A 21,260-nucleotide genomic window follows, 5' to 3' on the forward strand; every position below is an offset into this window, starting at 1 on the left:
TATAATAAAACGTATGTTTATCGACAACTTAACTCGACGGTTTTTCCAGTTTGAATTCCATTGGGGTGCACGTGTCTTCGATCTACGCTCAAATCACACCACAAACGGATCTAACTATCATGCGTAGGCTAGTCCTAGCCTAAGACCATACCTACCTACCCGCAAATACTCAAAATCTAGTGCCAATAAACTCCAAGGAACTATTTTCCAAAGAGTAATTTTAACAATCACGAAAAATAATGATCCAACAAGAAAGAATCAAAAGCCATGACCCTTTGGTTGCATCAGAGATCGATATGTGCGATATGTGTACATCTTTGAATTCTCACATTTGTGAAGGAAACATAATCAACACTTTAACTTATTCCAAATGTTATTTTTAAAAAACACTGGATCTCAACATTCGAATGGTGTCGCGGTGGCACCCTCGCACCATCTCGCACGTTGTAAAAAGTTTTAACAATGTTGCATTATAGTTAATAAAAACACAATTGGCGCGTTATACCTCTTCTCCAGCTGTGCGCAACACATGGTACAAACTAAAATGGCTGACGACGGTAAAATGGGATTCGAGGACAACTTCAATCCCTCACCAATCGTTAAAACACAAGCTGTCGTGACCTTAAAACCACCCATGCTGAACGAGAACACTGGCGAACAGTCTCAGAAGTACCTTGTTTCTTTGGGTAGGTAGTGAATTATAATTTATATATAATTCGTACTGCAGTTTAACTGCACGTCCACCACTACACTGTGACTGTGTAGTATATATGGCATGGTAGTTCACAACACATTTATAGCAGGCAGGCAGCCCGGCAGCTAGCAGCACAGCTAGCTCAAATTAATGTTATGATAGAAATCGTTATGATGTAGCTGATTCGGATTACTCGTTTTGTGCCATAGAAACCTGAATCACTCTGACGGGGGTCTGTGTGTTGTGTACACAATTTTTACATGGCAAGGAATTTTCCACTTTATTTTTGTTGTCTAAAACTAAAACTTCAAAGTAAAATGCAGTGCAGTGAATGTACTAAGATGTGCAGTCTGATTACTTCTCTAGAAACTAGTAGAAGGCTCCCCGGTTCCTTACAAAGTTCCTTAAGTTATAGTTTCTAGAAGTACGGTCTGATTATGTGCACTGCAGTATAGAATGTAGTTGCGATAACGTAACCCTCCTCCCGACGGCCTTAGGCGTCGCCGTCGGATCGCAACTATATAGAATGTGGCAACCTTTACTTTTAAGAATTTATTTAATTGTTTTTGAACAACAATTAAATGATATCCAGGAAAAGGGGACCCGGGTGGAAGTAGAGTAGTGTTATGGCTGAAGTAAATTTTATTGTGTATGGTTTCTAATCCTAGTCTAGTGTAATTCTATATCATTTTATTGGTATTCTTCAATAATTGCTCAGGCAGTGGTACTGTAGTATTCTATGACATTGGTCCCTGTTCATTACCTACAGGCTACACTACATGCTTAAATGTAATTGTAATATTGGAGCAGTGTACATTTGTACACATTAAACTGTGTTGGCAGGAGAGCCGAAGCCACAGGACCAGTTTTTAAACAAAAATTTTGAGATTGCACACTTTTTCTTCCATACGCTGATCGCAGCTCTATGCAAACCACAGTCCCACGCCACTGTACTAATATGAAGGAGAAAAAAAATGAAAAATAGGTCAAGTTTCCCCTATTTGTATATGTACCTTGGGCCCTGATGTTGAAAACGGAAACTTTGAAAATATGCTCATCCAATGTGCTTTACACTACGCACTCCTTCAGTTTAGTTAACTGAAGATATCAGTATTTTTTTGTAAACAGAGACTGACACTCTAGAGTCTCTAGTCTACCATGTACCTGCATGGAGGTAGCATGGTACCAGCATGCTGCAGTCAGGGCTATACTTTGACCTCTGTGTTTTGTTTGTACGACCAAGGTTTGATACATGGTTTTACAACATGAGTAATAATTTGAAAGTACTTTTCTCTATGCTACACTTTTTGAAATACCATTGATTTGCCCAATCAATCATAATGATCAAGCAGCAGCGGCGCAAGACCTGTTAATCTGGGGGGGGGGGGGCAAACTTAAATTTAGAGGGGGCTGGCCAATAAAATCCTGGGGTGTTTGTCTTTGGGTTCAGGATCCTCATCGCTTGATTCAGAATCAGATCTGTGCCTATCATGGCATGGAGGTCGTTTGGATTTCTTGCAAAACTTTCTAATATCAATTTTAACTAACTTTTGTATTCACTCAAGAAATAAGACTTTGCACTGTGTGCATGTGACGTGTTGTGCGAACTGCGTGTACAAGACTTCTTGCGGTTTTGGGCAGACAATGCATTTCAATTTATAGCAAGTTCACAAGCTTGTACAGATAAATAAATCCACATTTTTATTAAAATTGCCGGAGATGGAAAGTGTATTGTTTTTTTTTTATGGTGCCAGCTAATTATAATGGATGAAATTGAGTTTATTATTTCCAGCGCAAACAACATTGTAACAAATTGGGTGCAACTGCAGATTTATGAGAGAGAGTTATTATTTCATTGTAATTTTTATATAGATTTTCAATTTGTTTTGATGCCCTACAGCAGCAGATTTCGGACAGTGGATTGTTTGATGTACTCAAACTTAAAACCATAGAACCACCATGAAGGGAAATTATGAAGACTCGACTTTCCAAAGTCGATCCATTACGGATCTGTTTAAGCAGAAGGAACCAGTGAAGATGTGTGCCCCGATGGTGAGGTACTCCAAACTGGCTTTTAGAACACTGGTTAGGAGATATGATTGTGATTTGACTTTCACTCCGATGATCATGGCAGATAGCTTTGTCAAATCTACCAAGGCAAGAGACAATGAGTTTACAACAAACAGAGAGGACAGACCGCTGATTGTTCAGTTTGCAGCCAAACATGCGAGGGACTTGGCTGATGCAGCAGAGGTTGTCAGGCCTTATGCGGACGGAGTCGATCTGAATTGTGGTTGTCCGCAACGCTGGGCAACGTGTGATGGTTACGGTGCTCATCTCATTAAACAGCCAGAGCTAGTCAGGGACATGGTGAGGCAGACCTGGGCAAGGACGGGCAGCGAAGACTTCACCACATCGATCAAGATAAGAATCCATCGAAATCTACGCGACACCGTGGACTTATGTCAGAAGGCAGAGAGTGCAGGGGTCTCTTGGATTGCAGTTCATTGCCGAACCGTTCATGATCGAACCGAACCCGCAAACCATGACGCCGTGAAACTCATCAAAGAGAGTGTTGGAATACCTGTGATTGCCAATGGAGATATAAAGAGCTTGACCGATGTTCATAGAGTTTGCGAGCAAACGGGTGTCGATGGTGTCATGGCTGCTAGGGGAATCCTAGAGAATCCAGCAATGTACGCTGGTCACACTGTAACACCAATCGATTGTGTGCAGCAATGGGTTGATATATCGGTATCTCTGGGTACACAGTTCCAGTATTTCCATCATCATCTAATAAACATGATGGAGAAGGTGTTGACCAGAGCAGAACGGCGAGTCTTTAATGTTATTACTAGCACTGCTGGTGTCATGGATTACCTTGAAGAGAACTATGGTATAAGATGCTCTTCGGAAACCCCAGGAACTGATAGTCTTTTGATAAATGGAAAACTTACTGAATCATAATATATTAATAATGTTTCTGTTTGCATCATTTCCAAGATGTACCAATGCAGGCCTGGAATTTCATCTTTCATTTAACAAAGGGCTCTTCCGTTGGAAATATTTAAAATATCTATGGAAACCTTTGAAGGGGCACCAAGGCCACTACCAGGGGCAACATAGGACATTGCCTCTTCGGCCTCCATGTAACTCCATGCCTGCTTCAATGAACATCCAAATTTAATATGTCAATTTTACCAATACCAAAGAGAACCAATGGCCAAAAGAGGATGCAATTACATTTTTTGTTCTAACAGAAAACACAATTAATTTTAACCTCAGAATTTAACCCTAATACTAAAACTAAACCAAGAAAGAAACTGAGACTCCTCCTAATTGTAGTAATTAAAAATTTTAGTAATGTAATTTGATAAAATTTCACATGACATTTTTTGGAATTGGATAAGACAAGTCATCCTGATGACCTTTAAACAGTGCTCTGTGAACAGGGCCCAATTTCATAGAGCTGCTTTTAAGTACAAAAAGTTGCAAAGAACAACAAAATTATGCTTACCAGAATAAGGTTTACGATCTCTCATGTACCGCCTATTATTGATATTCTGCTAGTTTTTGCTTAGCAGAAATGTTTTAAGTAATATTTTCTGCGTTAAAGCAAGGTATATTCTTTGTAATCAGAAAAGACCAGTATCATCATTTTGGTGTATCCAAATATCATGTGTAAAAATACAGACCTGTGAGCATTTTGGCTCAATTGGTCTTTGGGGTTGCAAGAAGGTATTGAAAGGAAAAACACCATTGTTTGCATAGAAAGTTGTGTTTTCATACTTGAGAAAGGCTTTCAGATTATTGGGTGAAAAGTTACCACTTTCTCTAAAACTACACTACTTCAAAGGGGTCGTTTCTAACAATGTTTTCAACAGCTATCCATTGCTCTTAACCAAAGTTAGTTGTGGTTATCAACTTGAGGAGCAATGACCAGAAGTATACCCCGCCTTTAAGCAGCTCTGTGATGTATGCTGCCACCTAGCGATCCGAAGTCGTAACATAAACAATATCAGCCGTATTTTGCATAGACAATAGTATGGGCCAAAAACTAAGGAAATTAACCATAAAACAGGTACACTTTTTAGAGTTTTTAATGATTTATTTTGATTAATGTTTTTTTAACTGAGTAGGTATCATGTTTGAGAAAAAACATTCGTCTGGATTGAAAAAAAAAGTGTTTTTCTTATATTAAAAAACTTGCAGCATTCTGGAATTGCTAACAAATTTAGTGGTATTTTAACTTGATATGTTTTATTGTCAAGAAATACAATCGTCTGAATTGAATAATAAAGAATAAAATAAAACTCAATGCTTTCGGAGTCCTTTTATCAATGTGTGTCGAAAGAACTCGATGGATAACTATGATTATTAAGTCAATAGTTTTAGCCAATTTTAATTATGTGAAACGTAATGTGTTGACTCGTAAATGGTTTACAAAATGTAAGAAAAGCAAATTTCTTAAAGCCGTTTTTGTATGTAGCGTCTTATTGAGAATCTCAGATACTGTCGGCCTCATTAAGATGAGTTTACAATTAACTTTTTTTGAAGTAAAATTAATTTACTTTTTCATTTCTCATTGATGAAGAGGCGAAGCTTGACCGTCTGAAGCAAAAACCGGGAAAGCTGAACTCCAAAGAAATCCTCAAGTCTCTCCATCAAACCAAGGAAGATGCGATGAAGCGTTTCATCACCCAAGACGCTTCAGGGGTCGACGATGCGGACATTTCGGATACTTCAGATGTGACGACGATCAGTGACTTAAAGAGGAGGATGTTTCCAGAGCAACCTTTGACCTCTGAGGAGATTCAGTGTCTATTGGAGAGAGACTACTTAAGACAAGAGGAAGAAACGGAAGACAAGATCTCAATGATCGGTACTGGTGGATCATTGACTTAAGAGTGAGCTCCAGCCCATTTTCATTCATAAGATCCCAATTCGGATAAATGTGCATCTTATGTTTATGCCCCGAACGGAGCATCATTTCCCCATGAGGATGTCATCATTCACCAATGCTGGTTTGTTTGGAAACGTTTTGCGTTGAGTGTAGGTATAGCAACGTCACAGAAAACTGTTATTATCGGGATTCTGCTGAGTGGAAGGAGGCAGAGATGCACTGTGTATCTATTAAAAGAAACTTCCTGTGAATTTTACCACGTATTTGGTGGCAGAGAGTCTCTGAGACGGGGGCAGATCACTGAAATTCACCGTAATTCTAATTAATTTGAAGTTGAATGTGTGTACTGAGAGCAAATTTTTGACTATAATATAACTACATGTACTTAATCTCTTCGTCCCCGGTGGGACATAGCCGTTGTGGTTACGTTATAATGTGTGTGTTTTGTGCGGGATGGAGTTGTAAGTATCAGATCCAACCAGAGAAATTGGTAAAGAACTTTAGTATGGCTGCTATCTAGAACCTGTCCGTCGACATGGTTGAACCATACTGTCCTTTCATCTCTATAGTTGAACTTACCAGGAGCATAAGCCCCATCGGTATAAATTTTAGGAACATAAACACCATAATAGCTATTGTGAAACTTGTCCAAGCAGATATCATAAACCCAGCACCCATAACATTCAAACTCTTCGCGGAAATCGTGATAATTGCACACAAGACTTGTTCGGCTATGTAGTTATTGGTCCATCAGAACGGCTTTAGTTGGATCTTGATATTTTATGTTTAAATAATGGTTTTTAGTTTGTTGAACAATCCTTTTTAAATATTTAAATGTAACACCTTTGTACTCGAACAAATTGCAACCGGAATTGTTTAGCCGTATCTTTTATTTATTTATTTATTACAACAGTTTATATACAAACAATAATTTATTTACAAAAGTATAATTTTTCACAAAACCATCAACATTTTAAAATCACACACTCAAAAAGCCTCATTCAACAAATTGCTATTGTAAACACAATGTTAGCTGTCAGTAATAGCCGCCAAAATATACAATAAAATTGCCATGTTTTAAGCTGCAAAAAAAACATCATATGTTGCACATTTCACATCAAGTTTTACCATACATAAAAAACATGTACCATTTGCAATAGACCTTTTCGCAAATACTGGGGCGTGCGCGTAAAGCTTGGAGTTAGGTGCATTGTGGTCTAGCTGGTATCCAAATTTGATCCATATCTATCCCACAATGCACCTCATTCAACAGTCTGCGCTTGCGCATTGGTATTTGCGATAAGGTCTATGCAACAGCTGCATTTCTACAAAAAGAAATGCACTTTATAATTGAAGCTTGTGTTGCTTTTGAATAAACACCAAAACCAATTAAGTTTCAGATTACATGAACATGTATTGTTAGGATATAACTGACCTTATATAGATGATCTTACTGTCTGTATACAAAAGAATCAACAACCCTATTGACATTTTTTGTTTGTTAAAATACAATGTTTATGAACTGAAGTTTGGTTAATAGAAGTCTACATGTATATAATAGTTGACATCGGTCGTTTACGTGGGTCATTCCATAAACTAAGAGGCAAGTGGTTATAGCCCCTGCCTAATTTATGAAATAACCCATTTAGTGTACAGGTGTTTTACTTAATACTATTTGGTGTTTGAACTGTTGGTTTAACTTCTTCCAATAGATTGCCTGTATGTTTCATGTTGTTGAAAGACCGTAAACATACTTTAACGGTTAAATGCTTATGCACATAAAAGAAAAGGCAATGTTAAAGGAAACACTGAAGCATTAAGGATCGTAAACATTGAAGAACTAGAATGATAATACTGAACAGTGTGTGTAAGGCTGTTTGGGTTTATGACCATGATGTAGAAATAATAGTTTTCGAATGGGGTTTGTGAACAAAATAATGTGGTTTGGGTTTCAGAGGGAGGGGAATTGTATCAAAACTAGAAGGAAACTTTTGCTTTTCATAAATTAAATGCACTGGTAAAGAATAAACCGTGGTTCCTCCCCATCTTGGATATAGTGGCTGGCATTGGAGACTGGAAGGTTTTGTCGTACGATCCAGGCCCAGGTACTTTCTGTAATAGAATAAGAAAATAAAGTGTACACCATTAGCAGTATGTTAAAGTTGGAGATAGTTGGTTTCTTTTGAAGAATGTTTATACACCAAGTGTATTTGGACTAAATGACCTTTGGATTCCATTGTGATGAAGAGGATTCTTTCTTTTTTTTTACTTTTCGAAATGCAAACATTAAATCGTCGGTTGAACCAAGTTATTATCACTTCCGAAAAAAAAATCAACTTCTCTGAATCGGTTCTCTGAATCGATTATCGATTGCATTTAATGTGAAACCAGGGGTGGATTTCACAAAAATAGTCCTAACTTAGAACTAGTCCTAGGCAATGCTAAGAGATAGGACTGGTCCTAAGTTAGGACTATCTTTGTGAAATCCACCCCAGGGTTGGTTTGGATGTATGGCGAAGTGGAGACTTACCGTATGTGATGTTGAAAACCTTGGTGTCCGTGATTTAAAGCTGGATGATATAACATGCATGGTTTCTGGGATGTAGGCTTGGTAACGGTCTGGTGGTGGGTTCTTTGTCTGTTGAAAAATGGGGTGAAATTGTTAAAAAGTGAAATTTATTCGTTTGATACAATTTTACAACCGTCGGAAGCATTTAGTCATTATGATATCTACCGTATCCTGTATCTTAAAAAGAAAGGGAATTGATATTTCCTCGAACTCGGATTATTATTTTGACCAAGTGGTGTGCTTTCAAAAGAATGTTTTCTATACTTACCCCTTGAAAATATATTGTTGGGAATCTCTGCGATGTAGATTTAAACATTGGGTGCCTACAAACAAATAAAAATCACAAGGACAATTATGAGAGAGGTATTTTTTCAGATTTCACATATTTATGGGCGTTTACAATTTGAAATCACCCGCGTATTTCTGGATAGACTTTCAGTGTGTCAGGATGCGTATGGATACAGGAAGTAACGAAACATAAGTTTATATAATGAGAAATAAAATTCATATTTACTTCGATGGTTGCTTTTCACACGCCAATGATAGATAATTTTCCATTGGATATTGCGTCGGACAAACGTTGCACCCCTGCGTATAAAAGAACACACAAATGAAATGATCATCACTTTAACAAAAAACTGCACGTGGTAGAAATCCTGGAGGAGATTCAAAATGGCGACGGAAGGAGGGCATTTTGGAGTCTCGTCGACCAGAAATAATGTTTGAGCTTTGGTCATTGGTTTTACGTTATCGGTTCTACAGCGGTGATGTGAATCATCCAACAATTGTAGTAACATTGCAAATACAGTGTACTAATTTATAATTCTTGGATTTTTTTAGAACACTTTTGCAAGAGAATATGATTTATGTGGGCTTGTTACCGACCCGTTTTTGCATAACTCAGAAATTGTTTAGGTCAACGAATTTTACGTCAAATAAACTTGCTTCGCGCCATGGGTCGCCAAAACACGTCAAAGTGTGAGGGAAATCAATGAACACTCCAACTTTACCCAACTTTTGTCAACCTGAAATAATGGCACCAATGTCAGACGCTCGAATGGTTTTGGGAGTCAAGTTGCACGTGCAAATTATGGTTAGCGTTCAAACGCCGCTTCGCCAAAAATCGTCACTGCATGCTGCCACGAATTTACATATTTTACAAACAACTTTAGTTGTCAGTCTTTTGTGGGCAAACACTGCATAACACACAGGGACATTGACTCCCGACAATTGATGTCCAATAACATTGATGGGTGCTAACCCTCGTTGTACAAAACGGAACGAGACTATTCCTTCAGGCTTGGTTTCGTTACAATAAATTGCATTGGAGAAAATCAACATGGCCGCACATGGAATATGTCAGTTGCCGTGCTTCAGCAGACGCTTTTGTATAAGCCCAGCCGTCGATTTCACAAAACTCTTCCTAACTTAAGACTAATCTTAGGACTTAGGACGAGTCCCAACCCTGCACTGTAGCATGCAGACCTTAAGATTAATCCTAAGTTAGGACGAGTTACTTGTCGTAACTCGAGATAAGACGAGTCCCAACTCTTGGTGAAATCGACCCCTGAACTTGAACCAAACTGTCTGGTATTTATACCAACCTTGTCTTTAACTCCAGGTAGCTCGTTCTCGTCTCTAGAAGTGTTCTTCATGGAATATGTATATCTTGTCTGCTCTAAGTCATATACCATGTCATGTGCCTCATAGGCACCAGGTAACAGCACGGTGCCTTTGCGTTGCGTATCGGCGTCTTTCTTGCGTCCTTCCCCCTTGAAGGCATACGTCGCTGGCCGCTCATCGAGGTCTGCTAGAAAGTTGCGAGTCGCATAGGAACCTGGAATTGGCGTTTCCTGTCAGGTTTTTTTTTAAAAGGGGGAAATTTTACGTCAAATATACTTTAAATCCTGCTGTTACGTATATCGCAGTTAGTTTTAGTAAGTTTGCATTGGGGGATGTTTGTTTTTGTAAATCCCTTCTGAAATTGTCAGACAGAATTAGGCATAGCCGGCCCTCTATACATGTATAGACTCAAAGAAACACTTCCATTTCAAATAATATTAACTTGTCATAATCACTGTATAGGGAGAGGCCTCTGACCGAATTAGAAAGCAGCCTACTTTAAATACTTATTGGAACATGCGATGTGCCGAAAACATTCGTGCTTTGTAAAGCGAAACGTCGGACTTGATCGGGAACACTTTTGTTTGACTTCGCGGGAACTTCATGAAGCGTCGATATCTTACCCTGATGTGTGCTCTCCACCATTGGTCTCGGCCCGATACCGGCTTCTCGTAGTTATCCTTCAAACTCTTCCGTCCCTGAGAGAACAAACATATAAGTGTTGTTTTAAAAGATCAATCACATGATGTACCGCCCACATTACGTGGGTGGGGTATTTTATTTGAAGTTCTTGGTATAGAGGGAATGATGCACGACCACGTGAACAAAGTTATCCCACGATTGTCTGGCAATTGTACAGAGCAGCGAAGGACATTGGTTACAACAAATAAACAGACAAATAAACATCTATTCTTCTTATACTTTAGCCTGATTTCTGACATATTATTACCCAAGGGAAAAATCAGAAAAATTGTCCAAAAAATCTGAAAGTAATTAGACTATGTAGAGGTCAGCCCTTACTCGATCAAAATGTTCCTACTCGTTTTTCCAAGGGTCAAATAATGTCTGGTTTTATAATCTGCATAGAGTTAGAGAGAGACTTAAATCACCACCAGTGGTGACGTGACACTATTGTTTTTTAAACTGATTAATAACAACCTCGTTAAAATATACGTGATGACGATGTCTCTTTTAAACCACATGATTTATTTCCACAAGTGACAATAACAGTTGCATTTGGTGGAACCAAGTGAAGTAGAAACCTGACAACTGTAAATACAATCAGTGGGTTATCATTGTACCCATGCGATACTTATCCCTCTCCATGGTCCCATCGAACAAGGCGGATTAGTAGACTGTAACTTGTGGGTTTACCTTAAATTTTGTCTCTCTTTCCATCACACCTGTCCTGTCTTTCGTTGTCTTCAGACGAGTCTTGACTGGCCTAACCGTAGCAGGTTTGGCAGCCGTCTTTCCCGTCGTTGAATCGGGAACCATTTTGTCTGAAAGAAGTAGGTCTCTCTACAGGTTTGTTTTGCTCTTACAAAGTAATCCACTTCAGCCGGCACGATCGGTGTTACGGGGGCATAGGGCAGACCCCATAGGAAGTGTTGAATATGATAGTTCATTCAACACTGTGTGAGCTTCACTATGGTTACGACGAGCTATGGACTGTGTCGCACAGGGGGTTGTACCAATAAAAGTGCTTCTTATGCAAATAGATTATATTGATCATTGATACAATGGGCCAGCAATAGGATCCCCTGCGGCATGTTGAAGAGATAACTTCACTGAAGGACTTGTCATTGCGGCGGGTTAGAAGTGGAAAAATTACCCCATTCAAGTAGGATTGGGTTTGCTTTGTTTCTTGTATGTTATTGATGAGAGCCCAGACTCAGGTCACCACCAATGATCTCGATGTCTGGTTGGTAAAAAAAAAAAGGCTCCATCTTGACTTGTATAAAAACCTTGCCTTATGATAAAACTATGCACATCATGTAGGAAAAAATAATTGCTCCTTGATTAAACGACAGAAAAATTCACCAATCTCTAAATTATTCACGACACGTCTGAAGTAACTCGCCCCCTTTTTAGGCGAACTAATTGTTTTTACAAAGTCGACATTTCCATAAAACAATAAACTTCACTTTGTTGGGCGAGCTCTCGTCGGTATGTGAGTTTGTGTGTGCACTCATATATGGTATCACCATGGAGGTATGGTAACACCGAACAGAGAGAGCATAATTATTTCATAACCTAGATATGGGCAACTTTTATAATTGTTTCCATTAAAGGGAAGGTACACGTTTGGTAATTACAAATATTAACTTAGAAACTGACTTGGTAACGAGCAATGGAGAGCTGTTGATAGTGCAAAACATTGTGGGAAACGACTCCCTCTGAAGTAATGTAGTTTTTGAGAAAGAGGTAATTTCTTACTAAAATAATAAAAGACTTCTAGCTAGAAGTCTATTATTCCTATCTGAACGCACACAAATTCGTCCAAGAAGGGTGTTTTTTCTTTCTTCATTTTCTCGCAACTTAGATGACCGATTGAGCACAAATTTTCACAGGCTTGTTATTTTATGCATAATGATGGGATACACCAAGTGAGATGACTGGTCTTTGACAATTACCAAACGTGTACCTTCCCTTTAATCTTCATCATAAGCTCAGTCAAGATGATTTTTGCATATGCAATCATGTCCGCCCGGACGCTGCTGCATAATGCAATTGTGTCCGCCCGGACACATTTTCTATGTGCAGTTGTGTCCGCCCCGTGCAAAACCGTCCTTGCAGTAAATAAAACGCCCTTGGTCGACGGAACACGTTCGCCATTGTTTTTTTTACAAGCTAAGTGCATGTCATGTATGACATGGGAAATGTTCGGCCGTTGGGTATTCGCTGCAATCATAACATACGTGAACATTCATGCTGCATACGTAGGTTCAGTGCATGCACGCTCGCTTACGCGCGCACATACATGTACAGTCATGTACGTGGAATCGATGTACATGTCCACCGGACGGTTTTTGCATAGCCCCGGACACGATTGCATATTCATAGTATCTGGAGCGGACACTATTGCATGGCGGACACAATTGCATCTGATACCGGGTATTTGGGCTGGCGGTAAATATTTTCTCCTCATTTGGGCACATGCAATGCAATTCTCAGTTCGGGTTCGCTTGTATTTGTGAGTTGTTGTCTTGGTTTTCGGGGTAGGCCTGGGAGGGGGCTACATACTGTCGTATTCTTATATGGAAATCTATGGCATCTCGCTGAGTTTGAAGTGATGCAGTTTAACCATAGAGCAGCCCACTCCAACTTTCCCCACCATACTGACCCCAACAGGAGGGAGACCAGATGCGCTCTTAAGTAGTCACTATTGTAAAATTATTTGCTAACCTGCAAGATGTAGGACCTTATCTATGGTTAGGACCAACTGTGAAGAGGAGGACATTGGATGGGCAACCAGGAGGAGTCCCATATGGCCCTCGTCTGCCAAGCCTAATGGGATAGGTCCATCGTGTGGCCTTATCTATCTTTCATTTCACTTTGAAGAATATGCCGAGCGATTTATCATCTGATGCGGGGTCAGAGGCGTCTATAATGGGAGTAGCTAAATTAATGGCCACACCCAAGTTTGACGTAATCCACTGTAAGCCACGCCAATTTCACAGAGCACGGGCAAATAAATAGATTATGCTCAACAATTAGCTGCGGATCATTATTTCATTATTTCTAAAATAGTGAGACCTTTTTATTTCATTTTAGAACATTGTTCATTTTTATTGTTGTTTTGGAATTGTTGTTTTTCTTTCTTTTTCGAACCTTGATTTTCCAAATGTTTCATGATTTATAAATATTGCACCGATCGACAATACTGGTAAATGGGGCATTTTTGCGCAGTATGCGTTCAATGAAACGCCACGAGTTGGGCGATACCTAGACGACACATACTTCTCTCTTGTGACATTATGCTTGGGGAACCATTCTGTGGTCCTTGTCAACATGTTTTAACATGATTTTTGAAGTCATTTGAATTGAAGTGACTGATACAGCACTTCCCAACGAAATGAGGGCTCTTTGGCGACCTCGGACTTTCGTTTTTGCGTATTTTTTCTGCTCAACTGCTGGGATACTTTGGTTGGTTCTTAATTATAGTAAGTATACCTTTGACTGACATGTCTACCGAAGACAATCACACAGTGACAGTTCATTTATTTTGTATTAGGATTCGCCGCATGATATGTTGCTGATGATTCTAGAAATTGAACGATCAGACTCAGCTGATTTATACACTAAACACTATTGAGAGTGGTTGAGTGATCTATCTTAATGATCCGCTGCTGATGTATATTGATTTGTGCATGCATGTTTATCTACTCCAATTACTTTGATTGATTGAATTATCGATAGTTATTTATTCTGTCGCTGTGTGTTTTTTAAGTTGTTTGTTGTTTTGGTTTTTTTGGTGGTGGGGGTGGGGGGGGGGGTGGTCCTGGGTTACTGATAGTGATAACATACTGATACTCCTAGTCCCTACAGTACTTAGAGCTATGATGAGGCTCGTTCATCTATCGTCATTACTTCGTGGAGACGAATTGGATCCACCACTTTTTCACTAATTTTTACAAAAAGGGATATCTCATTTAGGTAAATTAGATACTGTGTTATGTTGTTTCATATCGAATGAAAAAGTGGTGGCCTCATACAGAAACTTTTCTGAGAAGATGGCAGAACAAATCTCATTTTAGTTAGGAGTAGTCCTGGAGTGAGTGTTACTTTCAGACTGAGGAGAGTGAGACTCTGGAGTTTGTGGTTTTTTTTTTTTTACAATTTGGTAAGATTTTAAGAATTAATTGTTCCACTGTCATGAGCAGGTACTTCCTTCCTTCATGTTCTGCCCAATGCATGCTAACTCAGTCAGAAGTCATGTTGTTCCCAAGGGCCAAGCCAACTTATGTCTTGGTTCCCAAGACCCAAGTCAACTTGGTCAGAGCCTCTATGGTCCTAGTTGCGATAATCCTCCCGATGGTCCGCCAGTCTACGGTGGTCAGGAGGATGGAGGATTAAGTTTATTGCAACTATGATCCGAGTCATCTCTGTCTCAAGCCAACTAGGACGATGGACTGACTGTACTGGAAAATGGTCAAATGGGTATTTTTGCTACTCCTAGAAGAACTATGAGGTTCGTTCCGCTGTCATCTACACGAGGAGACATGACTATAGCAGAACTAACCTCTTTAGTTCTAGGGGTAGGTTTTTGACTGTGTCCACCACACTCATGCAGAGGATGACAACAAGTTGTTATTGACGTGTCATATCTTGTGTTTAACTAGCCCTCTTCCCTTTTACCTACTTGTTGTACCCCTTTTCATTTATTGAACACTTGTTTCATTCTGCCTCCTTTTTTGCTCCTTTCTTACTACTTGACTACTTCTGAGTGTACGGTTACTAGGTAATACAAAATAAGAGTACCAAGTAATAATTTGTCTGTGAAAGACTCTGCTTAGGTTCCTGAGGCCATTAAAGATGTATGTATTTAAAGAAACTAATAGGTAAGCTATTATAGAGTAGGTCTATGATTAAGAAAGAACACAAAAATATTTGAAACTTTACAGTAAAACATTACTTGCCATTTCTTAACATAGTATTGTAAGGGTATGTTGTTTTCACTACTGACATTCAAAAATCATATTGTTTGTTTCTTTTTATCCGCAATGTTTTAACTAGATTCGTTATGTTCTCAAATGGGGAGCAGTGGTGGAAACCACAAGCATCCATACCTCATGCATGCCATTAATCAGGACTACAAAGAAAAACAGACATTCCTTCATGATACCGAGCAACAACTCAAAGAAGACAGGAAAAATCTACAAGGTCTTGCCGTCCGTCTCCGTCAACAGTATCCCGATGCCGTGGGAGAAATCACAGACAGTATCAACCCCAGAAATAAGAGCCTACCTACGATCTATGCCGTTACACCCACCCATACAAGACCTGTACAGAAAGCGGAGTTGACCAGGATAGCACAGTCGTTCCTCCATGTGAGAAATTTCCACTGGATCGTTGTGGAAGATGCAAACAGAAAATCCAGTCTCGTTATCAACTTTTTGAAAAACAGCGGCATGAAGTACACACATTTGAATTTCAAGACGCCGGAACAGTACAAGTTGGGTAAGAATGACCCCAACTGGCTGAAGCCTAGAGGTGTCGAACAAAGGAATACTGCCATCGAGTGGTTATTAAAGAATGTGGACGCTACTAAGAATCCTGGGGTTGTTTATTTTGCTGACGACGATAACACCTATGGTCTTCAAATATTTGATGAGGTATGTTTGACATTTTTAACCCAAAACTATTGCACCATATTAATTGATTATGTTTGCCTTACCCTAGCTTAGGAATAACAGTGGTGTAAGTCCATCGTTGTCATAAGAGTTGCATCTTCTTCAACCCCCCCCCCCCCCCCCATATTAACAGGCCTGGTGGCATAACTGGTTGTAATGTCTTAAAATCTTAAAGAAATGCCTTACTGAGACAGTCATTGATCTGCCAAATACTTTAAAATTTGCAACATTTCAATGTTTGATGTGCATTGAAGTATAGGATGCACTCAGTTTGACTCATTAGAAATATAAAAACATAAAGTGTTTGAAACAAAAACAACTTTACTACAAAAACAGCCAGGACAAGATACAAGCCTCCAATATAATTATTTTATATACTTATTTTATTGTTCTGATTTGTTAATTTCAGATGAGAGACACTCAAAAAGTCTCCATGTGGCCAGTGGGTCTTGTAGGAGGACAGATGTATGAAAGCCCGAGAGTAGATAAGAAAACAGGGCAAATAATTGGCTTTAATGTGGGCTGGGAACCTGCACGACCCTATCCTATGGACATGGCAGGATTCGCCATAAATCTCAAGTTATTGCAGGAGAAACCATTTGCAAAGTTTGACTTGAAAGCAAAACGAGGATACTTGGAGTCTTCTCTGCTGGTGAATTTGATCAAAATTGAGGATTTGGAACCAAAAGCTGATATGTGTACAAAAGTAAGTTGCCTCTGTTTTTCATATTCATCATTCAAAAATCTGTTGAGGTTTTTTTTAATTCTACCATAAAGTCAGCAAAGCATTGTGTTAGCAATTTTCAAATGTCTTTCTTTTTTCCTTTGTAAAAAATTTCACTTATTACTTGCTAACTTATCATTGAAGATCTGTTCACTCCTAGTTCAATACCATCAATTTAGTAAACTTACTAAATTTAAATGATGATATTGAACTAGTCCTAAACAGATCTTCAATGATAAGTTACGCATTAATGTTTCTTCCTAAGTGTTTCAACACTTTTCAGACCAACATTGTTCTGTATAAATTCAATTTTAAAGAAAGCCACTTACCAGAGCACTGGTCTTTAAATTAACTGTTTTCAGTTCACAGCTATATTTTAAATTTTAAAATTAAGAGCTTTTTCCCATTCCGCCTCCACATATCTCTCTTATTTGCATTTCCATCAAGGTTTAAATAACCGTTATAAATATATTTTGTATTTTGCAGATTTATGTTTGGCACACCAGGACAGAGAAACCTAAACTGAAGTACGATGTAAAGGAGACAGATATACGTATAGAAGTATAAACATTCCACTTTGAAGAATGGAAACAATGGACTTGTTTATCATAATGTACCAAGTTGTAATGATTTGCTATCAAGGTTGACATGTACGAATTTACTTTTTGGATTACATCATGCATTGATCTCATTGAGTTTTCATGACTCACTCTGCAGTCATGATATTTGATAATGCAGTCGAGTATATACTCCCGAGTGATGCAGTCAAAGACCTTTTCATTGGGCACTGTTTAGTACTATGGTGACTGACCAAGTATACTGAAGTTAAAGTTCTTGGGCCATTGAGTACAAGTGACTGAGTACCGAGCATCTCTTGTACCTGAGCACCGAGTCCAACAGGCAGGGGTACTTGTTTAGAGAAATACTGCAAAATAATGTATTAACATGTTTCTTATTTTTATAACCATTTTGTGACTATGTATACTTGTTCAACAAACTTGCCAATAAATACATTAAAGATTAATTTATTTTTGAAGTTTTTCAGTGCCTTTTTTCTCTACTACAATAAAAACCCATAACTGGAATACAGCACATACTGATTTTCTGTGTCACTTAAGTTCTAGGGAAGTATGAACCCGCCTCAAAAAAAGAACGCTTAAATTTCACAACACTATTACAGTAATATAAGGGTCAGTTAGACAAATTTGAATTGTTGTAAACTAACTGTTTTATTGCTCTGTTCTCATCAAATTAACAAACACTGAAGTGTCTGTGCCAAAAAAAAGTGGTTTATTTTTGTTTACAAACTTTTTGCGTTAGTGTTTTCAAATTTTATTTATCACACCCAAAATCTCTACCAACATTGGCTTCTTGTTTTCTGTTAAAAGTAGCAAACCCTAGCATCTGTAGCTAACTATTGTTATTTAGCATTTGAGAAAGACTCTGCTAGGATCGAAAGGTCGCGCCATTAACTATTTTTTGCATTTATATTTCCTTTTGGTTGGTAAGCAGTTTGCAACAGCTAATTGTATTTACTCAATATAAAATATGGCATGGGCGCCATTTCGATTATAAGCAAGTTTTTTGTTACAGTATTGATGGTTGTTGTCTGCACTTATCTATTGTTGCATCCAAAGAGTTGCATACTAAAATGGCATCCAGTGCATACCTCACTTTTCAGCCCGAGTTGCCCATCTGCAAATGCTAGCAATCTTGAGATTTCTAGAGGTGCTAATGTCTTTAACTTGCTCAGGCATGTTTAACTGGTGCTAACCACGAGCCTCTCAGGTCCACATATGCAACGTTTTAAACTATACTAGTCTCAGAAGTTGTAAAAGTTTGCAATACAGAGGAAAATCATTTTATACATACATGTGAACAGCTTGTTAATCTACATTATTTTATTTATTTTTTGGAGTACATTGTCAACGGACACTAAAACTATTGCAAAAGTAGACTTACTAATGTTTGGCAAGCAGTACAAAAAATGATCCGGACAAATGTATCAGAGTTTCCAATATGGATTATATTTTATATTTCAACAACTTTTTCTGTGAGTAACATTTCAATAAAAACGTATATTTTCAACAAATCATTTATATACCTGCCTTCCAGAATAGTACTTGCCTATCATCTTAAAACTTTTTTTTTTATTTTATTTTTTTCAGGATGATTTTAAGAAAGAACAGGGATGACAATTCTGCTTAGAATATTTCAGAAAATTTACAATGATTGAAACAATGTGACATAAAAGAGCATGAATCAACTGCTTTCAAGGCGTTGTTTTCCTTGGTTGAAGGCAAGGTGCAAAATTGGAAAATGCCCTTTACCTTTTGCTACAGACCCTCCTAAACTCTCTTCACCTGTAACTTGTCACCAAAATATTGTAACTTTGATAAGGGTGGTATTTCTGCCAAGTGATAAGCAAAATACCGTATGCACGTGACTATAGATTTGAGTAGGGCGCCCTCGCTTGCAGGTAAAACAAGGAGGTTGTGCAATAGCAGGCATAATTATGTTTGGTCAGAGGGAAAATGTTGGAACATTTCTTTTCAAGTACAAGGGCTGACCTACAAGTACACATGTAGGCTGCTATTGTGTTGTCAAGCCTTATTACTGAAAATGTGTCTGATTTTTCAAAAGGGCAAAACAAAACAAACTATTAAAAGTAGGAAGAATATCAGGCCTTTATTTGGCCAATCCTCTACCTGTATGGAATACTAACAAATCTGTGCATTTCCATTGTTTCATCGTGATTTTAACTCTCCAATGGTGGTGTGATGATATCAATGCAATAAGTCTGATTGTTATTTAGGCCTACAGTCACAAATCCCACTAATAAAAAAAAAACTTCTTGGAATAGGAATTGTGAACGAAAGTTTTTAATGTCTACCGAGTCCGACATTCAAGAGCCACAGTACTTTATTTTGTACAATAAAACATAACATTCTGTAACCAAAATGCACCTTTGTCTTTCTATGATTTTACCCAAAAAATCAAATTTTTGTGGTAGTGCTCCACAAACCGGAGGATTTAAATGACTGCACATTCCCCTAACACTCCACATTTACTGGAGGCACTTTTTGTAAAACTCTGTTGAGCCATTATCAGTTGATCTCGATTCAACCGAAAATATTTAAACTAAATACTGCTTCGCATAAACAATTTCCATACCCTTGATCCATAGTAATTAGAAATCGGCAATGTTTAAGACATACTTGGCGTCTATGTTTGGCATCATTAAGTGGCAAAAGAAAATTACTAAAAGAATTGACATGAAGTAAGGCACTTTTTAAGATTTTGAAACCTGGGCCAAACTTTCATCATAGGGCCTTTCGACGCTTTAAATGTTTGGACCTAATTATTTCAACTTTCTAGCCTCGTCCAGGGAGATAAAAAAGACCAGTAGATCCATCTCATAAAACACAATTTATTAGTAGTCAAGAAATGTGCATGTACATTAAATGTACAGCAAGTTGAACATGATAGCTCTTTTGGAATTAAGTTTGCTAAGCAAGAATTTTAGAAAAGAGTGGAGTACAAAGTCCCATCAGTTTAAAGGTATATTAGCTGGTAGTCTTAAATCTGCTAAGCAAAATGTTTCTGTGCTCGGCATGTTTTTCTTACAGAATTTGGCCCAGATTAAAACACTGTAGCAGAGTACACTTTTTATAAAAGCTTTTATAAAAGTGTAATAACTATGCAGAAAACATAATCCAGAAATCCATTTTTGTTTTTATGTGAACTTTTGTGCTTCAGTGCAGTAGAACAAAATTAGTTACTAAATATATGTTTTCATTAGCAGGTATGAAAATTTGTAAGGATGTGTGCTTGTTCATTAAGGATTTATGTTGGTTATGAATCACGGCTTGCAAAACCTTGTCCTTTCAGACAAGATAAACACTAGCATTAATAATAATGTGCTAATGATAAACGACACAGTCAATTTTAATCTGTAACTGGACTCGTAATAATATTTGACGGTGCGGTCTTGATGCTTGTGCCCTTAAGCAAGTCACTTAACTGTTATACTTTTGTTCTTTGGATGGATTGTAAAGCTGTTGGTGTGTAATGCTCGTACAAGAACACGGTAAACTTATCAACCCTGCGTTTTTTTCTTGTAAAAGTTGTTTGCAGATTGCGCCTTAGCACCTCGTAAGTGTTAGCATGGTGCTATGACATAAATAAGTCTTATATTTCAAACATAGTTCTGCATATCTTTTAGAAAAATAATGATCACTTTGAGACACCCTCGGGTGTGATAAATCACTATAACAAAAACTGCGCATTGCTACTATTATTACAAAGTGCATCTTTAAAGGCAGTGGACACTATTGGTAATTACTCAAAATAATTATTATAAAACCTTTCTTGGTTACGAGTAATGGGGA

At 38.1% G+C, this 21,260-nt stretch overlaps 3 protein-coding genes across 3 annotated transcripts; 2 read left to right on the top strand and 1 right to left on the bottom strand.

The window, feature by feature from the left end:
- Nucleotides 1-508: 508 nt before the first annotated feature.
- Nucleotides 509-5,001, top strand: LOC117289003 (tRNA-dihydrouridine(20a/20b) synthase [NAD(P)+]-like). Its single transcript, XM_033769896.1, has 2 exons — nt 509-686; nt 2,595-5,001. The coding sequence occupies exon 2, from the start codon at nt 2,654-2,656 to the stop codon at nt 3,659-3,661; it is 1,008 nt and encodes a 335-aa protein (XP_033625787.1). The 5' UTR covers nt 509-686; nt 2,595-2,653; the 3' UTR covers nt 3,662-5,001.
- A 1,841-nt stretch (nt 5,002-6,842) lies between these two features.
- On the bottom strand, nt 6,843-11,367 carry LOC117289008 (protein STPG4-like). Its single transcript, XM_033769909.1, has 7 exons — nt 11,164-11,367; nt 10,413-10,487; nt 9,771-10,019; nt 8,681-8,754; nt 8,435-8,489; nt 8,128-8,235; nt 6,843-7,709 (listed from the first exon to the last, which is right to left on the bottom strand). Exons 1-7 carry the CDS (start codon nt 11,284-11,286, stop codon nt 7,596-7,598), a joined length of 798 nt encoding a protein of 265 aa, XP_033625800.1. The 5' UTR covers nt 11,287-11,367; the 3' UTR covers nt 6,843-7,595.
- Nucleotides 11,368-13,808: 2,441 nt separating this feature from the next.
- On the top strand, nt 13,809-21,252 carry LOC117288538 (galactosylgalactosylxylosylprotein 3-beta-glucuronosyltransferase 3-like). Its single transcript, XM_033769437.1, has 4 exons — nt 13,809-13,955; nt 15,529-16,127; nt 16,555-16,851; nt 17,356-21,252. The coding sequence occupies exons 1-4, from the start codon at nt 13,868-13,870 to the stop codon at nt 17,434-17,436; spliced, it is 1,065 nt and encodes a 354-aa protein (XP_033625328.1). The 5' UTR covers nt 13,809-13,867; the 3' UTR covers nt 17,437-21,252.
- Nucleotides 21,253-21,260: the final 8 nt, after the last annotated feature.

The sequence above is a fragment of the Asterias rubens genome, chromosome 1, assembly GCF_902459465.1.
Source record: "Asterias rubens chromosome 1, eAstRub1.3, whole genome shotgun sequence".
NCBI lineage: Eukaryota > Metazoa > Echinodermata > Asteroidea > Forcipulatida > Asteriidae > Asterias > Asterias rubens.

What these genes read in the sequence shown, in the direction of transcription:
- LOC117289003 (XM_033769896.1), top strand. Translation starts at nt 2,654, where the DNA reads ATGAAGGGAAATTATGAAGACTCGACTTTCCAAAGTCGATCCATTACG.
- LOC117289008 (XM_033769909.1), bottom strand. Translation starts at nt 11,286, where the DNA reads ATGGTTCCCGATTCAACGACGGGAAAGACGGCTGCCAAACCTGCTACG. An exon ending in TACCTGGAGTTAAAGACAAG is followed by an intron (nt 8,755 to 9,770) that starts GTTGGTATAAAT and finishes TTTTATACGCAG; the next exon opens with GGGTGCAACGTTTGTCCGAC. An exon ending in GGTTTTCAACATCACATACG is followed by an intron (nt 7,710 to 8,127) that starts GTAAGTCTCCAC and finishes ATTCTATTACAG; the next exon opens with AAAGTACCTGGGCCTGGATC.
- LOC117288538 (XM_033769437.1), top strand. Translation starts at nt 13,868, where the DNA reads ATGAGGGCTCTTTGGCGACCTCGGACTTTCGTTTTTGCGTATTTTTTC. An exon ending in GTCTTCAAATATTTGATGAG is followed by an intron (nt 16,128 to 16,554) that starts GTATGTTTGACA and finishes TGTTAATTTCAG; the next exon opens with ATGAGAGACACTCAAAAAGT. An exon ending in AAGCTGATATGTGTACAAAA is followed by an intron (nt 16,852 to 17,355) that starts GTAAGTTGCCTC and finishes TGTATTTTGCAG; the next exon opens with ATTTATGTTTGGCACACCAG.